Source organism: Lonchura striata, chromosome 2 (assembly GCF_046129695.1).
Source record: "Lonchura striata isolate bLonStr1 chromosome 2, bLonStr1.mat, whole genome shotgun sequence".
NCBI lineage: Eukaryota > Metazoa > Chordata > Aves > Passeriformes > Estrildidae > Lonchura > Lonchura striata.
Window position 1 is genome coordinate 92,805,151 of NC_134604.1, and position 17,487 is coordinate 92,822,637.

General features: G+C 39.9%; 1 protein-coding gene across 7 annotated transcripts in view; it reads right to left on the minus strand.

Moving 5' to 3' along the window:
• NAXD (NAD(P)HX dehydratase) overlaps window positions 1-17,487 on the minus strand; it is a 51,179-nt gene that overhangs the window by 7,908 nt on the left and 25,784 nt on the right. For all 7 annotated transcript variants that reach the window (XM_021545608.2, XM_021545606.2, XM_077781582.1 and 4 more), the window contains 3 exons: window positions 5,919-5,969; window positions 5,736-5,840; window positions 5,268-5,388 (listed from right to left, as the gene is read on the minus strand). In XM_021545608.2, the coding sequence (XP_021401283.1) occupies window positions 5,268-5,388; window positions 5,736-5,840; window positions 5,919-5,969 (277 nt within the window). The remainder of the gene's footprint in view (window positions 1-5,267; window positions 5,389-5,735; window positions 5,841-5,918; window positions 5,970-17,487) is intronic.

Consider the following 17,487-nt stretch of genomic DNA (forward strand, 5'->3'; position numbering starts at 1 on the left):
AACATCATATAAATACTGCCAGAGCTTTAGGCAGTATTTAGCAAATACAACACATCCCTCACGTATAATCACATGGATTTCTTGTGTACCTAAATCCATGGAAATAATTTGCACTGAAGTGAGTGCAACAGAAACAAAAAACTGAAGGCTGTCATACTGACAGACTATTGTAAAGTAGAAATTCAAGAGTTTTAGGCTTCAAACAATTAAAAACTCTACCCCAGACTTTCTGGCCAAGTCATTTAGTAGGTCTATATTTAATATATTTCAGGCCATAAGATACCTTAAAGAAGTGCTGAAAAGGGAGTGATGGTAAGATGCACATCAATATTTGTGAAAGCATTCAGATCATGATGTCACACCTAGCTGGTATCATTGCCAAGTTTTAAGCTGAAAGAACTCCCAGCCCAAATTTTTCAGCTGCCAAAAGCCCAAAATTACCTATTTATGAGTACTGTATGCTTAATTAAAAAAACAAAAACACAGCAGTCTGTAATGTAATTGAAAATAGCTGTCCTCTCTTTGAAGAAAAAAAGTCAGAATGCAGTAGTTTTGCTCACTTCAAGCACTACAAGTTAACTGGGAAGCACAGATTTTGATATGGCTGTATGCAAGCAGCACCATTTACAATGGCAGCTCCTAGATACATCACAGTTAGAAAACCAAATTTTTCTAACTACAAAAGCTAGTGTGTATCTACTTGTCCCTGATTCACCATGGTCACCCAGTAGTGAAAAAAATAAATTAATCTCTGGGATGGTTTTTACTTTTGCATTTAGAGGACAGCATGTGAAATATGGGATAGTTTGGGTGTTCTGATGACGGTCAAGAAGGCTGAAGAGCCTACATGAAATATCACATTTAGACTGGAGATTTAAATTTAACTCCTGAATCTCAGACATCTTGAACAAATTCCTTGCACTTGTTTTCTTCTTACAGAGGAGGAGTATTACACTCACCCTAATGTGGTCAGGAATCCATGTAGGAAACATGACCATTCTAACTTCTGATCCAACTGGATCAATCAGCTAACAGCCACCCCACACAACAAACACACTCCAGTTTAATTAAAAGGCTTAAGATTTCCATTGTCTATGCAAATAATGTAGCCACCAAGGATAATTTTGCCCCACCAATGCACGATTCACACCATTAGCAGATTTTTAGTAAAATCTCTTACCAATATACATCTCTGACCTAGCATGTATTTAGACTAGTAAGAAATTTATCTTTTTCCTTTTGCAAGTTAGTTCACAAAAGCACATAGCTGGAGATCATGGATTCCCAGGAACGTGTCCCGGAGTGCATACAGACAGGGAAACCAAGTTTAATGTCTCTGGCTGGAGAAACAACTCAACTGATGTGGAAAATGTAAGTTGGCTTTTATATAAAGGGTGCTTATACTTTTTCATTCCCTAATCATACTTTTAAAACTTAGGTAAGTCCTTGAGTGTGAGATAGAGCAGTCAATTTGAGACCAAAATGACCCACATTTTCCATTAGTTTTGCTAGATAGGCAGAGGAGCCAGGGGCCAGGTGAACAGTGCCAGGGAGAAGCTGGCTGAGCTGCACGTGCCAGAGACAGCACAATGGCACCAGGGACAGGAACCATCACCTCCCCATTTTGCTCATTCTGCAGAAGCAGGACTGGAGACAAAGGTGCTGCTTCTCAGTTTTAAATCTAGGTGAGATGTGTTCTGCAGCTCTGCAGCTGTGAGTGAGCCATGCAGTGACAAGCACTGAAGCTTCCTTTCCAGCTGTGTGGGGAGATTAATGCCTGGAATTAGAAGCACTACTTGGAGACCTATGGCAAGAGTTGGCTTTTTGCCCCATAGCCAGTACTCAGGATTCTGCCTCGCAGGCTTCCTTGCTTATTTTGACCATAGGTGCAGCTGAGAAACTGGAGAGAAACCAAATTTGGCTACTGGTTCCAGGTAGAAGTAGTCCCAGGTAGTAGCAGGATGGCTCCCATAGAGCCTGCCTTTTGGAGGGGAGGAGGGTCAAACACAGAAAAACTCACAATACTGTTTAAAAACCAAAATCCAAATACTCTAATTCAAGAACTTAACCAAATTTTAAACATATTAGGAACTAGGACTGGTATAACCACACTTTATTACTGACCAGTTCTCCAAAGAATAATAAAAAGATAACCTTAGAGAGCTGTGCCATAGTGAATAAAAGCTGACTTACCTTTTACCCATAGGCTGAGTACTCATTCCTACCCTGGTCAGTGATGGCACTGATATCACCTACCAAGAGCATGGTGAAACTCATCTTTGTAGAGCAGGGAATCAACAACTGTAGACCAAGCTATAATGTGAAATTGCAAAAGGAAAGAGAAAAAGAGTATATAGAACTTAATTTAAAATCTCAGGGATTACGTTCACAGGCCAGTTGGCAGCTCCCTTTCACTACTGAAAGGGAGACAAATTTTAGAAAAACCTCCTTTATACTGGAGGGCTGCTAATGCTTTCACAGAGGCCAGTATGTGACTTTGAGGCCATAAGGAATCATCTGCAGCATTTAGTCTGATCTGTGAAAACAAACTTTAGAGGTATCCAGACACTTCCAAGTTTGCAAATCTAGCAAGGTTTCAGGTATGTGGCTGTACTAGTTAATTTGTCAAAATTTTACTTTGAATTTCTTAAACTTCAGCTTCCAATCAGAATTTATTGAGCCTCTCTGGGGTAGATTATAAAGCTTTTTACATAAAGGGTGCTTTTTATATAAAGGGTGCTTATATTCAGCAATACCTGACACCAAATCACCTGCTAACCCTTTCTGTCTTCAGGTAGCAGAAGTAAACTGTCTACTGCAGACTCATGAATAAAAGTACTGTGAAAATAACCAATACAATCACTCTAAGCTATAAAGCATTCACAAACCCAGTCTTTCCTACTGCAAAATTTGCCATCTTCAAAAAGCCTTCCTTCCTCCACAATTAAGCAGAAAACACTAAAGCTACACAGTTAAGTTTGCAATTTCTCAATTTCTGGTTTTTCTGGAGAGCACTGAGACTTACTTTTCTCTTTTTTTTTTCCCCTGGAAATCTCACATACAGTATTTTCCCAAAGGAGAAAGTTTAAAAGTAATATATGCAAACTACAATGTCAGTATGCTCAACACAGGAGGTCAAGCAGGAAATGCCTAATAGGTAGGGCTTAAGCACTACAAATGGGTGATGACATGACAAATAAAAGGCAAGAGGAATACACAGATCTTTTTATAATGTTTGACTGTGCTCAGAGGACATTGGCCTGATCCAATAACCTTGGATTTCCCTGATGTATGTAGTCTTAGCTGAAAAAAAATGACATCAGATCAAAAGAAGAGACAGATGAAAAACACGAGCAAAAAAACCTGAAGAATTTGAGGTCATTGACAGGACAACATATTCCATGTTTGGCACAGAGCACACAGTAGAATCTCCTTTCTCAATGTAATTTTGCATTTGAGAAGTTTTTTAAAAAAATGACCAGCAGATCAGACCCAAAGAACATTGTTAAAAGGAAGGCGAAGTCTGTAATTTCTGCAAAATTCTCAAGAACGTTCTTCAAAGTCATGCAAACTCTAAAAACACTTCTTAGACATTATAACCTGCTTTCTTAGCTCAGCAATGCTGCCTGTAACATCTGTAATCCAACAAAGCACCAGTGACAGCACCAAGGTAAGAACAAGAAAGCAGCCTACAGCTGGACATCAATCAACTTCTATAAAACAGAACTGTTTTTATTTCAAAAACAAAAACCACTTCACTAGTAGAAGAAAATACCAGAGCACAACAGAGACAAATAACAAGATGGGGAAAAAAATAAAACCAATAAAAACCCCAAAAGCACACAAGACATACATGGACTTTTGCCACATATGAACATTCAAAATTGAACCTGGAAAGAACTTCACTTGTTTCCTGCTTTTTAATCCTGCATGACAAGAGACACTGAAGACCTGTCCTGTCTCTCCAGCAGGTGTGGGGATAGATCTATCTCAAAAGGAACAGTTATCTCAAAAGTAGCAGTTCAAAAGGAGAACAGACATATGCTAGATAATGTACTCCATCAAAGTGCTCACCCAGGCTTCCCAATGTTCATTTAAAAAGCAACAATCCTGTATAAAAAGAATATTGTTGACATAAAAGCAGAGGAAAAAGACAACTACAATGCTCTAAAGTTCTCTAGCTGGCATAAACTGGAGTCAAGACATTTTATCCTCCAGCAAAGTTCATCCACCCTTTAAGCCCAGTCTGACTGTCCACAGTTACAAATCAAGTCTGCTGTGGGTGCAAATGTGACAGCAGACTTCCCGTGGGGAAACCTGGATACCTTGTGAGGAAGGTCCTTTCCCACACAGATGTAACCACATTGCTTCCAGCTCCCACTTGTTGCACAGTCTGCCACAGTATCTGCACTAATGGGGTATGTGGAAGGTGGCTCTGCACAAACCAGTTGTCGTACTACATCTGCTTTTCTGTTATAAAAGATTTCCATGGCTCCCAGTAATGAAAAATTGACTGTATATACAAAACAGTTCTGAAGCAGCATAAACACTTATCAGAGATTAGCATTCCAAGTAATTAAAAGCAGAGCTGCTGCTTGTTATGTGTGTGAAATAAGACCATGCAGGCAAAATGTAACGAAGGCACTCATGAATTAATTTTATACTGATCACAGTACATGATCAGTATAAAAAGCATCAAACAAGCAGCTCATTTTATTAAGTATACTTTAAAGCATATTGGTAAGCTGTTGTAATGGCAATCTAGAATTAATTTTTTAATTTGTCAGGGCTGCTGTAAAGTTACATATGTACATGCTGATCTGCAGCCCCATGATGGGCAGCATCAAGGAAATGAGCAGGTCATGGGCCTTAAAACATCTTCAATTCTCACACACACTGATACATCCTGAACTAACAGTTTCAATTCTATCAGTTTAACAATGACAGCTGCACTTATATAAACCATCTCAGCAAAGAAGTTTCAAACAGTTCACAAAGATTAAATAATTAATTTCTCAATACCCATGTAATGTAAAATATAACATCTATAAATGCAAAATAAAATCAGCAATTTTTTTTCAGTAAATAAATTTAGGTGCACTATTAAAATAATAATTTACACAAATCATCTAAAGGTGAGCTGAAAAGGCAGCAATCCCTCTAATCTTCAGGGGAATATTGCCAATTGCTATACACTCGACTGGACTATGACTGAAAGCAAACAGAACAGAACAATCACATTGCTGAAAGCAGAATGCTTCACTTACCCTTCTCTCCATCTGAAATAAGATCTCTTTCTCCCTTTTGCACAACTGTCAAATTCCCCATGGCTTGGCTGAGTCTTAGTACACATCCATGATGATCACTATTGTCTACAGGGTCTCTAAGCTACAACACAAGAATTCCATAAACAGTACATATTTTGCTACTAGAACAACATATTCTAACACATGCTACTTACATATGCATAGGGGAAAAAAAAGCAATATCATCAGTATATATTTTTCTCTGATTTTTTTTTCTATAGCCACTGTAATGTTAAAAAATGCATGGCAATGGATCTTCTTTAAAAAAGAGCTCAGTTTAAGAATATGCATTGCTGTGGCAATGATCCCATGGAATAACAACCCAGAAAGTGTTTCTTTCACATACAAGAAATAGCACATAATATTTAAGCCAGTAATAAGTTATTTATTTTCAAGGACAAAAACACTAAAATTGCAAATACAGCTCACCATGGCTTCATACAGTCTACTGAACTCCATGTAGTTTGGAGTAAGAATAGCTCGCTGGTAGCCTTGAATAAGAGACGGCTGCTGGGAAATGAGCCATAGTCCATCCTGGAAAACATAGTAAGAACATTTACTGAAAAGATTCTTAAATGCAAAACCACTGACTAAAATAAAGAAAATACTTACTGCATCAATAATTATAGGAATTCCTTTCACTTTCGATTTCTCTATAATACCCTGCAAAAAATGCAGATACTTTTAAGAGGCTTGTTAATTTAGATGTTGTAAGATCCAAACCAAATGTATACAATAAATTTGACCATGCAAGTTGTTTTTACAAAGTGATAGAAAAAGATCTGTTATATTCTGCAAACTAATGTAAAAGATTTTCACATCAGCAGGTAATTTTACAGTCACAATGTTTTCTCCCTGGTTTAAGTGTCTACAGAGTTGGTATGTGTATGGGGTACTCATTGCAAGGTTTTGGGAGGGAGAAGATGGGCTACAGGGCTTCTCCAAGAAGCTGCTGGAAGCTTCCCTCATGTCCAACAGAGCCAATACCAGCCAGCTCCAAGACAGTCCTGCCACTGGCCAAGCCAGTGACGGTGATGGGATCACAGGTTTAAAAACAGGATAAAGTCACCACTGCAGCCAGAGAAGAGAGGAGTGAGAATATGTGAAAGCTGCAGCCCTGCAGACACGCAGGTCAGTGAAGGAGGAAGAGGAGGTGCTCCAGGCTCTGGAGCAGAGATTCCCCTGCAGCCTGTGGTGCTGTTCACAGTGAGGCAGCTCTGCCCCTGCAGCCCATGGAAACCCACGAGGAAGCAGAGCAGGTGGATGCCCAAAGGAGGCTGTGACCCCATGGAAAGCGTGCACTGAAACAGGCTCCTGGCAGGACCTGTGCCCCATGGAGAGAGGAGCCCACAGTGGAGCAGGCTGTTCCTGAAGGACTGCACCCCGTGGGAAGGACCCATCTTGGAGCAGTTTGTGAAGAACTGCAGTCCATGGGAAGTCTGGAGAACTGGAGAAGTTTGTGGAGGGCTGTCTCTTGTTGGAGGGATCCCATGGTGGAAGAGGGGAAGAAGAATATAACAGAACTTCCCCCGAGTAAAGAGCAGCAGACACAATATGTGATGAACTGACCAGCATACCCATTTCCTGACCTCCTGCACCATTGACAGCAGGGAAATTAATAATTTTGGAGGCAAAATAAGCTGGGGAAGAAGGGAGGGGTGGAGGGAAGGTTTTTCACCACTTGGTTTTATTTCTCATTATCCTAATCTGATTTAATTTGTTATAAAACTCAATTATTATTTCCCCAAGTTGAGACTGTTGCACATACTTTCACAGTAACTGGTGAATGACCTCTCCTGCCCTTACCTTAACCTATGAGCCTTTTGTTGTATTTTCTCTCCCCTGTCCAGCTGAGGAGGGGAGTGATAGAGAGGCTTTGATGGGCATGTGGCATTCAGCCAGGGTCAACCCACCACAGTAAGCAAACAAACAAGCAATCTCACCCACTCTGTCTGCTGTAGGAGGCATGTAATGCCAACACAAATCATACATAGTAAACATACATCTTCAATTAAAATAAAACCAGAAAAATCCCAGTGAGTACTGCCTTGATAGAAATCTACCAATAACTATAATAACTGACTTCAGTTGCTTTGCTGCTGACAGCCCCACTGCAGTATTAGTTTATATACAAACATCTGAGACAAGCAGTACATATGATGTCATTTCACCTGTGGGTCTGGAGGTTTTATGCTTTGAAAGCAAAACAAAGGTAGCCCAGAAAACAGAGCATTTGTAGAAGTGTTCTTTTCAACAAGCAGCATCTCTGAGCAGACTGTCTGCCCTTGTTCTCTCTCCTAAGCCAGCAGCAGCAATGACTGATCCTCAGGCTTTTTAATGAACAGTGGCCAACAGTCATGTTTTTTTCACTGTTGGTTATTACCAACTCATCTTTGAAGCTAGAGGGTTTATCTTTTTTCTGTATAAGATAACAGAGCATGGGATCCTTCCAAGTGTTTAATTAATTTTGAATGTTATTAAGCTCTTCAGATTAGCTATCATATAGCACTGAGCTTCACATGTTAGCAAGGCATGATGTAAGGAATACGGAAGCCATTTTTAATTAATGTTCAGGGTATTGAACTTCTCTATTTTCTTGTATAGTGGTCAAAATAAACACCACCCACCTTGCTCCCTGTAAATTATTACATATGACATACACATATCCTCACAAACATTACTACCTGACTCGAATTTTTCCAATACCAATGTTTCCATTGGTATTTCCCTTCCATTTTCTTTGTCAAGCACTGTTTGCAGTTTGGAAGCAGGAGACTACCCACTGCTCCAAGCCTGAGGACTTGTCTCAACACACAGCTGTGGCTACAGCAGAAGCTACTAGAGAACAGAAACCTTTCCAACAGAGACTTGCACAGCTTTGGCTGTGTATCAGACTGCCAGCTGCCCACCTCCTTTGAGATCCATAGGGAACACCACATACTTATACTCAGCTACTTGAGCAATTTTGAACCAATTGCAAGTTTTACACAACTCTTCCGGTTCAGCTACTGCTAAATTATTGAAATTTATTAATATAAATATATATATTTATAAATATACTTAACAGCTGTGTGAGGATGGAGTCTTAAAACATACCTAGAATTAACTGTGGCATTATGAAAACCAGAGTAGCTTATCATCAAAGCTTTCAAGAAATGTATCAGAGAGTAATTTCTTATTTCATTCATGTTAATCTGCACAGATATGCACAGCTGTTTTCCTTCACAGAAGCTGCACTGCTTTGCTCCCGCTGTGTTAAGTTCATTAACAATTATGTTTAACTTGGTTCACTTTGTAACAATAAAACAAGGCTGTGGATCTAGCAACCAGATTTTGTTTTGCTGTTTGTATGTTCTTTGTATAAGTGCATGTTATAGATCCAACAGCCCAATTATTTTTGAATTATACTAAGCTCTTCTGACTAGATATCATAGGGCACTGAGACCCAGACCTCAGCAAGATCATCCTCCCCCAATCTTCGAAGGTACAAATACCTTTTGCTGCAACCTGGTTTTCTAACTGGTTATAATTAGAATATTTTTGTATATTGGCAGCTTCACCAAACTCCTTCAGTACACTTGAAATGATTACTGCTCCACTTCCCACTAATATGAATCACCAATTTATTCTAGTATGTCAACTTCAGTAAACCAGTCTTTCATGACACTTGATGTTCTTAAACTAAAAAAGATTTCCCCAACAGTCAGTATAGAAGCCTGAAGGAAGACACCAAATCTCTTATCCTTCCAAACTGTTCTCTTAAATGCATTATAAGCAATCAAGGAAATGAATTTTGCCAAAATTCTGTTCCCAAAGAAGCTGAAGTTTGGCTGTTGCTGTTTGGCCCTTTTTCATGTTTCCTCGTAACTGTCATCTTGGCTACTGGAATGTCTCGCTCTCTTCTAAATAAGCAATCCTGAAGATCCACGGTATACCAAAAGAATGTATGTATAAGATTAAAAAAAAGTGGAAGTTACAAAGCATGACAGTGTATCTACAGCTAAATAGCATCTGGAAGGCCAGATTACTGGTAAACTTTAGAGAAATAAGGCATTTCTTTCCTACTCATGTTTTGAGTTCCTACCTCTCTAGCACATCCTCCACAATACTGAAACATTTGAGCTCTACTCCAAAGAAAAATTTCATCTTGCTAAGTAAAACCACTGGGCAAGCAAATCTTATTGTGTACTAAGTCTCTGAGGTATCAATTTCTAATCTAACATACTGAATGATCTTTGCTTGTTCTTCCTCTCCTTATAAAACAAATAATTGGGGGGTACAAAGTTGTCTTATTTAGAAAGATTTTTACTTTTAAATTGCCAAACAATAATAAAGGCCTCCATCTCAATCATTTTCCTTTCCTCTTCCTTCATTAAACCAAGAGAGAAACTGCTTGGAGATAGACAAGGAACCTCACAGAGGAAGTTCTGGGGAGGTAAGGGGTGATATCAAAATTAATAAACCAGTAAAGATCAGGCAACCCCCCCTAAGACACATTTGAAAGACACCACATTCACAGAAGAACCTCTGCTTCCTACTGATTCTGGACAGGACCACTGGAGAGCAGCTCATCCCATGCAGCTGAGACACCTCCTTTAGGGTGGGATGAACAGCCAACAGACATACCTGTCTCTCCTCAGCTATCACAGGGGGTGCAGAGACACTTTACTGCTTTATTTTTAGACACCAAGAATTAGGAGAGATTAAGCCCACTTTTAAACACCTTATTTCCGCAAATATTGTATTTAAAAAAAAGTAAATATTGCATTAACAGGAGTTTATTGCAATAATGGCAACACCCTCTATGCAGAGTATGAGCAAAAATCAATTTTCAGCTGTATTTTTACCTTGGTATTTGGCATGGACTTTTTTTTGGTTAATACCTGTAGATACAGAAGAACCTTCACTGTTAACTGCCCAACTGATACAGCTCAGGCTAACTCTGCTTTCACACCAAAACCTATTTAACAGTTCTTGATAGAATTCTATATATGAGCAGAAAACATCTGTTCAGTTTTATCCAATATAACAATTATTTCCATGGGAAAGGATTTAGAAGAGAACATTGACAATTAAAAGTATTAAGAAATGTCACTAAGACAAAAGCTGAAATCAAAACACCACTGACAAGTGAACATCAACACATACAGATAACAATGATAAGCCCAAGACATCATCCCTTCCCTTCAAACAGCATTTTGAATATTAAGGATTTGAGGAGTCTAGGTCCAGGATAGCCCAGCGAACAAACTTTCTGTGCACAGAATGTATTATAGTACAACAGTGCTGGTTCAGCTTGGAGCAAGACAGGAGAACTTCCTTCAGTTTACTCCTAAGCCCTCAAGGACGTCCAAAACTGAAGCACTGAACTCACAAGGCAATCTTGGCACGAGTCACAGAGAGAGAGGACAATGATGAGAAGAAGAGGATGATGCACTGCTGTCACCCAACCTTACGACCTACAGCCACACTGTGTAGCTAAGATATCAAAGACTGAAACTTAGATCCTTTCTCTGCAATTCTGCCAGGGCCAAAACTCAGTCTCTTACCTTTCATATTGAGTCTTAATAATGGGGTTGGGGCAATCACTTGCTAGAGATATTATTCTTTGTATCAGCTGGCTAAATACTTGGTAGTCCTCTGAAACAGTGATTCAACATTTGCATGAGAAAAGGAAAAGAGGTGTCAACCCCCTATTATTAAAATCAGTGATGATTAACCATACTGCAAGACTGCAGTATTCATGCTAGAACAAATCTGTAGCAGGAGTTTCCTCTCCTAATAACTAAACCAAATCTGAAGCTTTTTATCCTCAATAAGGCAAAGAGGAAACTACCTGGGATTCACACATCCCACAAAGATGCTCTATGGGACAAACTCTCTCACAGTTATTATAATTTGTTAGCAGAACCAAACACTTGACATTTAGAATTGCCCAAAATAGTATTTCAGTCACTGCAATTTTGGTGGTGGTGGTTGAGAGGAAAAAAGCCAGAGAGGGTAAAATTAACCTGAATCTACTCCTACTCTATTCTTGAAATACACTATTTCCTGAAAAAAATATTTTTCTTTGACTCATTATTCAGGACTTCTACGCAAGCAGCCTACTCAGTAAGAACTGAAAAAGAACCTGTGTCACAGTAGTAACCATTGGTCTATCTGAGGACAGGTAACTCTTTACTGTTATTTCAAAAATGTAAAAAGTAAGGATGAAAAATTGATGTGTTTTCATTATTTTTTATTATCATGGAAACTATTCCCTTAAATGCAATGCATTTATTGTAGTAGAAATCTGTTTCCTGTCCCAACTTTCACATGGGAATTTTAAAACAGATTTCCAAACCCAAATTCCAAACTTTAAAAGAAACCCAAAAGACAAAGCTGAAACATGAAATATGCAAAACCACCAAAACAAAACCAGAACACACCAACCAGCACACTTCCCCTAAAAATCCTGAAACACAAAACCCCCAACACACTGATACCTGTACAACACACACAAATGAAGAATTATTCAGGCTGGAAAGGACTGCAGGAGGGAGAAGCCTGAGGGAACAAATGGACAGGATACTGCTGAGAGAGGACACAGCAATGCAGAAAAGCATGATGATATTTAACCATTTGATAGCCTGCAGCTGTGCTGTGAAACACAAGATTCACCTGCACTGTACTAACATGGACATCCAGGACTCCTGCACACTTCCACAAGTATTATGGAAAAGGGAATGGGGCTGAGATGAGCCACTTGTAAGAAACCGCCACGTGGAGAATAGTGGGGAACACGTGAGGGAGGAATAAATTGCTATGGAGTTCCTGAGTACAAGCAAAGGATTCCTTATCAGCAATTGAAGTTTCAGAGAGCAGCCACCCTGAGGCCCCAGGGGCAGAGAACAGGTGGTGCTCCCTCAGCCAGTGCCCACAGTCTCTTGGAAAGAAATCCTGCAGTCCACAAGCCAGCAATAACACCCATCCTATTTCTGCTGCCTACATGCAACAGCATAAAAGCTGGCTCTCCACAGATCCACAGAAAAGACAATTATGTAGGTTTGCCACACGTAAGTCAGACATACTTTTCAGCTTTTTTAATTAGATGTGGATTAGCAGAAGAATGCCTGCAGTGACTTTTAATATATTAGTATTTTTATCACTACTTATTTTCTTCCTCATGAGCCAGTTCAGCTACAGAAAACTTTGGCATTTGGTGTTTACAAAGGGAAGAATCAGGAAATTAGAGCCAGTCATTTAATTATAAGATTGAATTTTAATGAAATGAACAGAAATCCAGACTAGCAGAATATATAAAGCAACGTATATCCCACAACAGTAATTAATTTTCACATTGCTATTTTTCTACCTAGCAAAGGAAAGATTGCTTTACTTGACATCAGCAAAAACCACTGCATTTCCTTAGTCCCTTCAAGAGTCATGTCTTGACCCACTCTCAGGAAAGGTCTTACTCATGTTCTCAAAAAGAAACTCAAGCCTTAACATGCCATAGTAATGGACAGTATCGAGCAAAGTGGCATCCAGACATTTTAGGAAGCAGTGCCTTCAACCTACTGAAAGTGTACTCCACTGCAACCTGCAAACACTGAGTATGTTATTACACACCCTGGTTAGGTAAAGACATGCAAATGTGCATAACCTGGCACTGGGAGTGGCAGTCTCTTTTACAAAGAACCCTCTCCTGAAAGCTAGGATCAAAATGTTGAAACGTCACCTATAATTGCTTATATTTTCTGCATGGATGCTCCTCATCCAGCAATCCTCAATGTATGATTTTGTCTGAAACAGGGTGATAAAATTAAAAAGAGCCAAAATTTTCCTGTAAATGCTGCAGCTCAAAGCATTTCCACACATCCTCCTCCCCAAGGTGACCGGGAGGAACAAATAAGTTCCACCCAACACGCTGCAAATCGATTCCTACAAATAGACACTGAAAGCCCTAGGAAGCATTTCTGCCTTGCTTGCTTCAAGTCTGGATAAATGCAGAGTTAGCAGGGACTCAGCTGCAATAGAGGTCAGGATGCAGCTCTCTGGTGGAGATGCCTGGAAAATGGGCTTGGCAAGCAGGAATTTGTAATATTGCACAGCTAGAAGTAGGCAATATCCCAGGCACAGGCTGTGCTCAAGGCTACAGTCCTAGCTGGCAGGGGTGAAAAGCTTCCCTTAATATATTCTATTTGATGCAAGAAGTTTGAAAAACATTAAGAATGGAGTTGTACTGTTTGAGATTCTTCCCATTAGCGCGTATTTTCAGAAATTTCAAACTGGTTTTAGGCTTTTATTGACTTGCTGATCAAAATGTGCAGTTGTCTCTTAAATGTGCTTTTATTAATTCCTGCAAACTGATCCAAAGATTCATCCTCTTTTCAAAATTCAGCAAAGACAATGAAAATCTCTCTTTCTGGACAATATGTATATATAAAAATCACCTTTACCTAGCCTAATCGCCTGAGTTTTACTTTATGTATTTCTGTATGCATACCTGTCACTAACTCATTAATCTCTCCACTAAGCCCTCAAACCTCATGCAAGGAATGACCACCACTTGTGAAGGAAGAGTCACCTAATAGAGATGAATATGCCTGCTCTGGAACAAATAGGTTCTTCATCTCATGGTTTATGCTCCATTCAATTTAAGTTGGTCTTTTGTCTTTTAACTGTAGCACCACACGCTAAACCCTGTTTTCCAAAACAGATTTTCAGGTGCACAGCAAAATGTTTCACTTAAGCCAGGCAGAGTGTGATAAGAGTAACCCCTCTACACCATCAGGCTCATTAAGTGCTTTGGGAGATGTTAGAAGCTGTTAGAATTCACAAAGCTGGAGACACTGTAGATGGCAGCTAATCAAAATTGCTCTATTCTACATTAAAAAAAAAAGAAAATTATTCATTTGTAGATTCCTTTGAATTAAAATTAGATCACTTGCCTTCAGCACGGAAGAAAACTGCAAGTAACAGTTTCTTAGTATCAGCTTCAATCACATGCTAAATTCCTGAAGAGGTGATATAAGCCAAAGTAATGCCTGAACACAATAAGAAAAAAGAAAAAACCTCTGAAATACTGTCCTAGTTATGAAAAAACTCAGAGCACTCCTTTTTGCCTGTGCTGCTCCAAAATCATGGTCAGCCAGAGACCATTTCAGAAGCTGCATTTATACATGCATTTCAGCCCTAAACAAATGAACATCCACTTTTAAATATTAATCTTTTTTGCTGCAATCCAAAGTATAAATATCTTCATCAGAATAAATAAAAGCACTATTTTTTCTTATGCATTCATAAACATTCACTTAATGTTTGCACTCACAATGAAAACTCTACAAGCTTTCCAATTTATAGCTGATTATGTTAACTAGATTTGGCATAAGATATTAATGGTCAGCTGTTGGCACTTCGCCTTAAATAAACATAAACTTAAAATGAACTTGTCATGCTTAAGATGAACTTAATGAACTGAATTTATCACTGCCAATTTATTTTTACGGTTTCTAGCTGAATGAGCTCAGAAAGAGTTGAAAAGATATTCAATACCAGTGTTTTGCTGACAAATGCTTTTGAGCATCAAAATCAAGTTAACAATATAAGCCTACATGCAGAAAGAAAATAAATATCCCACTTCCCTGTGAATGACTTTCAAGATCCATTATACATATTAGAAATAAATTCTGTTTGCAAGCTGCATAAACCTGTATTTAAGGTACTGTTAGCATATATTCAAACACTATTTTTCTAATCAAGACATCTGGGAGGAAGCCACAGAATACTAATAGTTCTTAGCTCAAGCAGCAGTAGTTTCTTGGCATAACCAAGAAGGTATCTCTGCCTTGAGCTGGTGTTCCCAAGCTTCATCCACACCAGTAACACCCCCACAAAGACCTGCACCCTAACCCAGCAACTGCCCCACCTGAGGTGATGACATCCACAAGTTCTGAGTCTCATCAGGCCCTTTGAAAGCAATAAAGCTTGGCTAGCTGGAGATCAGCTTTTCACTGGATTCTGTCTGTGATACGTGCATCAATGCTGGGCCCTGGGGGAAGGCTGACAGCACACACATTCTCACAGAGAGGGCACACACATCCCACTGGGTTTTGCCCTTGCAGTACCCAAAACACAAAGTTCCAGCTACCTCACCTCCTCCTAGCTGAGGGCTAAGAAGAGAAAGAGGCATATCCTGCTACTTCAGTTCCTTAAGAACTACTGAATCCTCACAGCAAGAACCTACAAAGGGTATAAACAGGGAGGGAGCAAATGCACGACACATGCTAGAGCAGAAGTTTCTGGAAAATAATTCTGCTCATTGGAGTTGCCATGAGCAGTGACTCCAAACAAGAATACAATCTGTTGGTTCATATTTGTACATGGTGGTAGGTACCACAGGCAATACTAATCTGGCACCTGCAAAATTCACCTGGGACACTTCTCAGGTGCCTTGCACCTGTGGTACAAATGGAACTGGGAGGGCTACTTAGATATCAAGAGGAAAATCCTTTTCAAGGCCCACAGTGACAGATTCAACTCTAACAGACCTATATGCTAACAACAGGTGGCCCTGTATTCTGCAGTGCTCTTGATCTTGCAAAAAAGTAGTGCAGATAGTGTACTGAAACACGTGGTCCCATTCTCACAACTTATTAGGGCTGTGAAGTGTTGCCTAAATCTTGAATGCATGAGGCTTGAAAGGGGGAAAATAATCCAACTAACCAAACACAGAAAGGCTGATGCCTCGGTCAAGGTGGAACTGAGAATCCACCCATCTGAAAATTTCAAATGGCTTCTCTCTGGGCACACCTGATGGAGATAATTCGTGACAAGGGCCCAAACCTCTCTCATCATGTAGATGTTAACTACACCCAAGACATTTTAACACAACCTTAAGATGATGTCCCAAGGGGTGGAAAATGAGATTCTGAAATTTATATCCAAGAGATAGCAGAGATCTTTAAGGGCAGAAGGAAGCACTGCAGGACAAGAGGGCTGAGGGAAGAAAAACAGCAACAGCAATAGGCACAAATGGCAGCTAGGCAGGGCCTCAGCCAAAAGAAAACCCAGGCTGGTAGTCCTGACATGTTCTGGAAGCTAAAACAAAGACTGAGAATTGAGCAAGAGGAACAAGCATATGGCTTGAGAACCCAGTTGATTTCATCGTGTAATCTGAATTACACAGAGCTGTTCTTGCCATTAATCATTACCTCTCTCCTACAGGAGGAAAGCAAGCTTGCTCTGCTGAAAACTCCATTCTGACCCAGAAGTCTGGAAGACCAGGGTCCAGGACTGGGTGCTGCCACTTCAAGGACAGAGGCAAGGAACAGAGTGACAAGCAAGGAAAATTCCATCACGGAAGAGTTCAGTTAAGGAGAGGGCTCTTCGTAACCATGAATGCTTGTCTCTGTGATCCCTACAGTAACTGCTATTCCAGCAGCAATCCTGTATCAGTCCATCTGGCCCCAAAGCCAGAAGGAATAGGGGAAAGGAGATGACAAGAGGATGGAAACTGATGAAGGACATACATAGCTCAGCCTGTAACTGCCTCTCTGCTAGGTGGCAGCAGAATGCAGAACATCTGGAGCATGAGGCTCTCCCAGGAGGCTATGCAAGGAACATTGTTATTATTAACAAAGTCATCGCTGAAGCTGTGTTCATCACCGTGCAGCAGAGGAACCTGGCTCTCTCACACACCCAAGAAACAGCTCTTGATGGTACAGGCAGAAATTTCCCTACTTCCAAGCTTCTCCCAGAAAGAAAATCAGATCAGAGTAAAGCCAGAAGCACAAACACACATGCAACAGCTGAATGAAGTAAATTGTGATTGGCATATATGATAGGGATGCAACACTGCTGCTGTGTGAAAAGAAGGAGAATATCTAACAGCTTTGGAAATATGCTGCTTCTAAGCAGAGGACAGTCACTGGGATCTTGGCCTTGCTTACACATAGCAGCTATGTGTAAGCTCTTTCTCAGCAGGCTAAGCCACCAGCAGCAGCACTCCAACTGAGCTGAACTCCATGAAATAACATACTGGTATCACTGGCCAGAATCAGTCATGGACAATGAAAGGAATAAACAGATGGCCTGATGTTCCCAACAAGAAAGCTGACATCATAGCCAACCTTCACACCAGATGTGGTAACAGCATTTCAAAGATTTGAAGTAGTATGGGGAGCAGAAATGTTTCAAT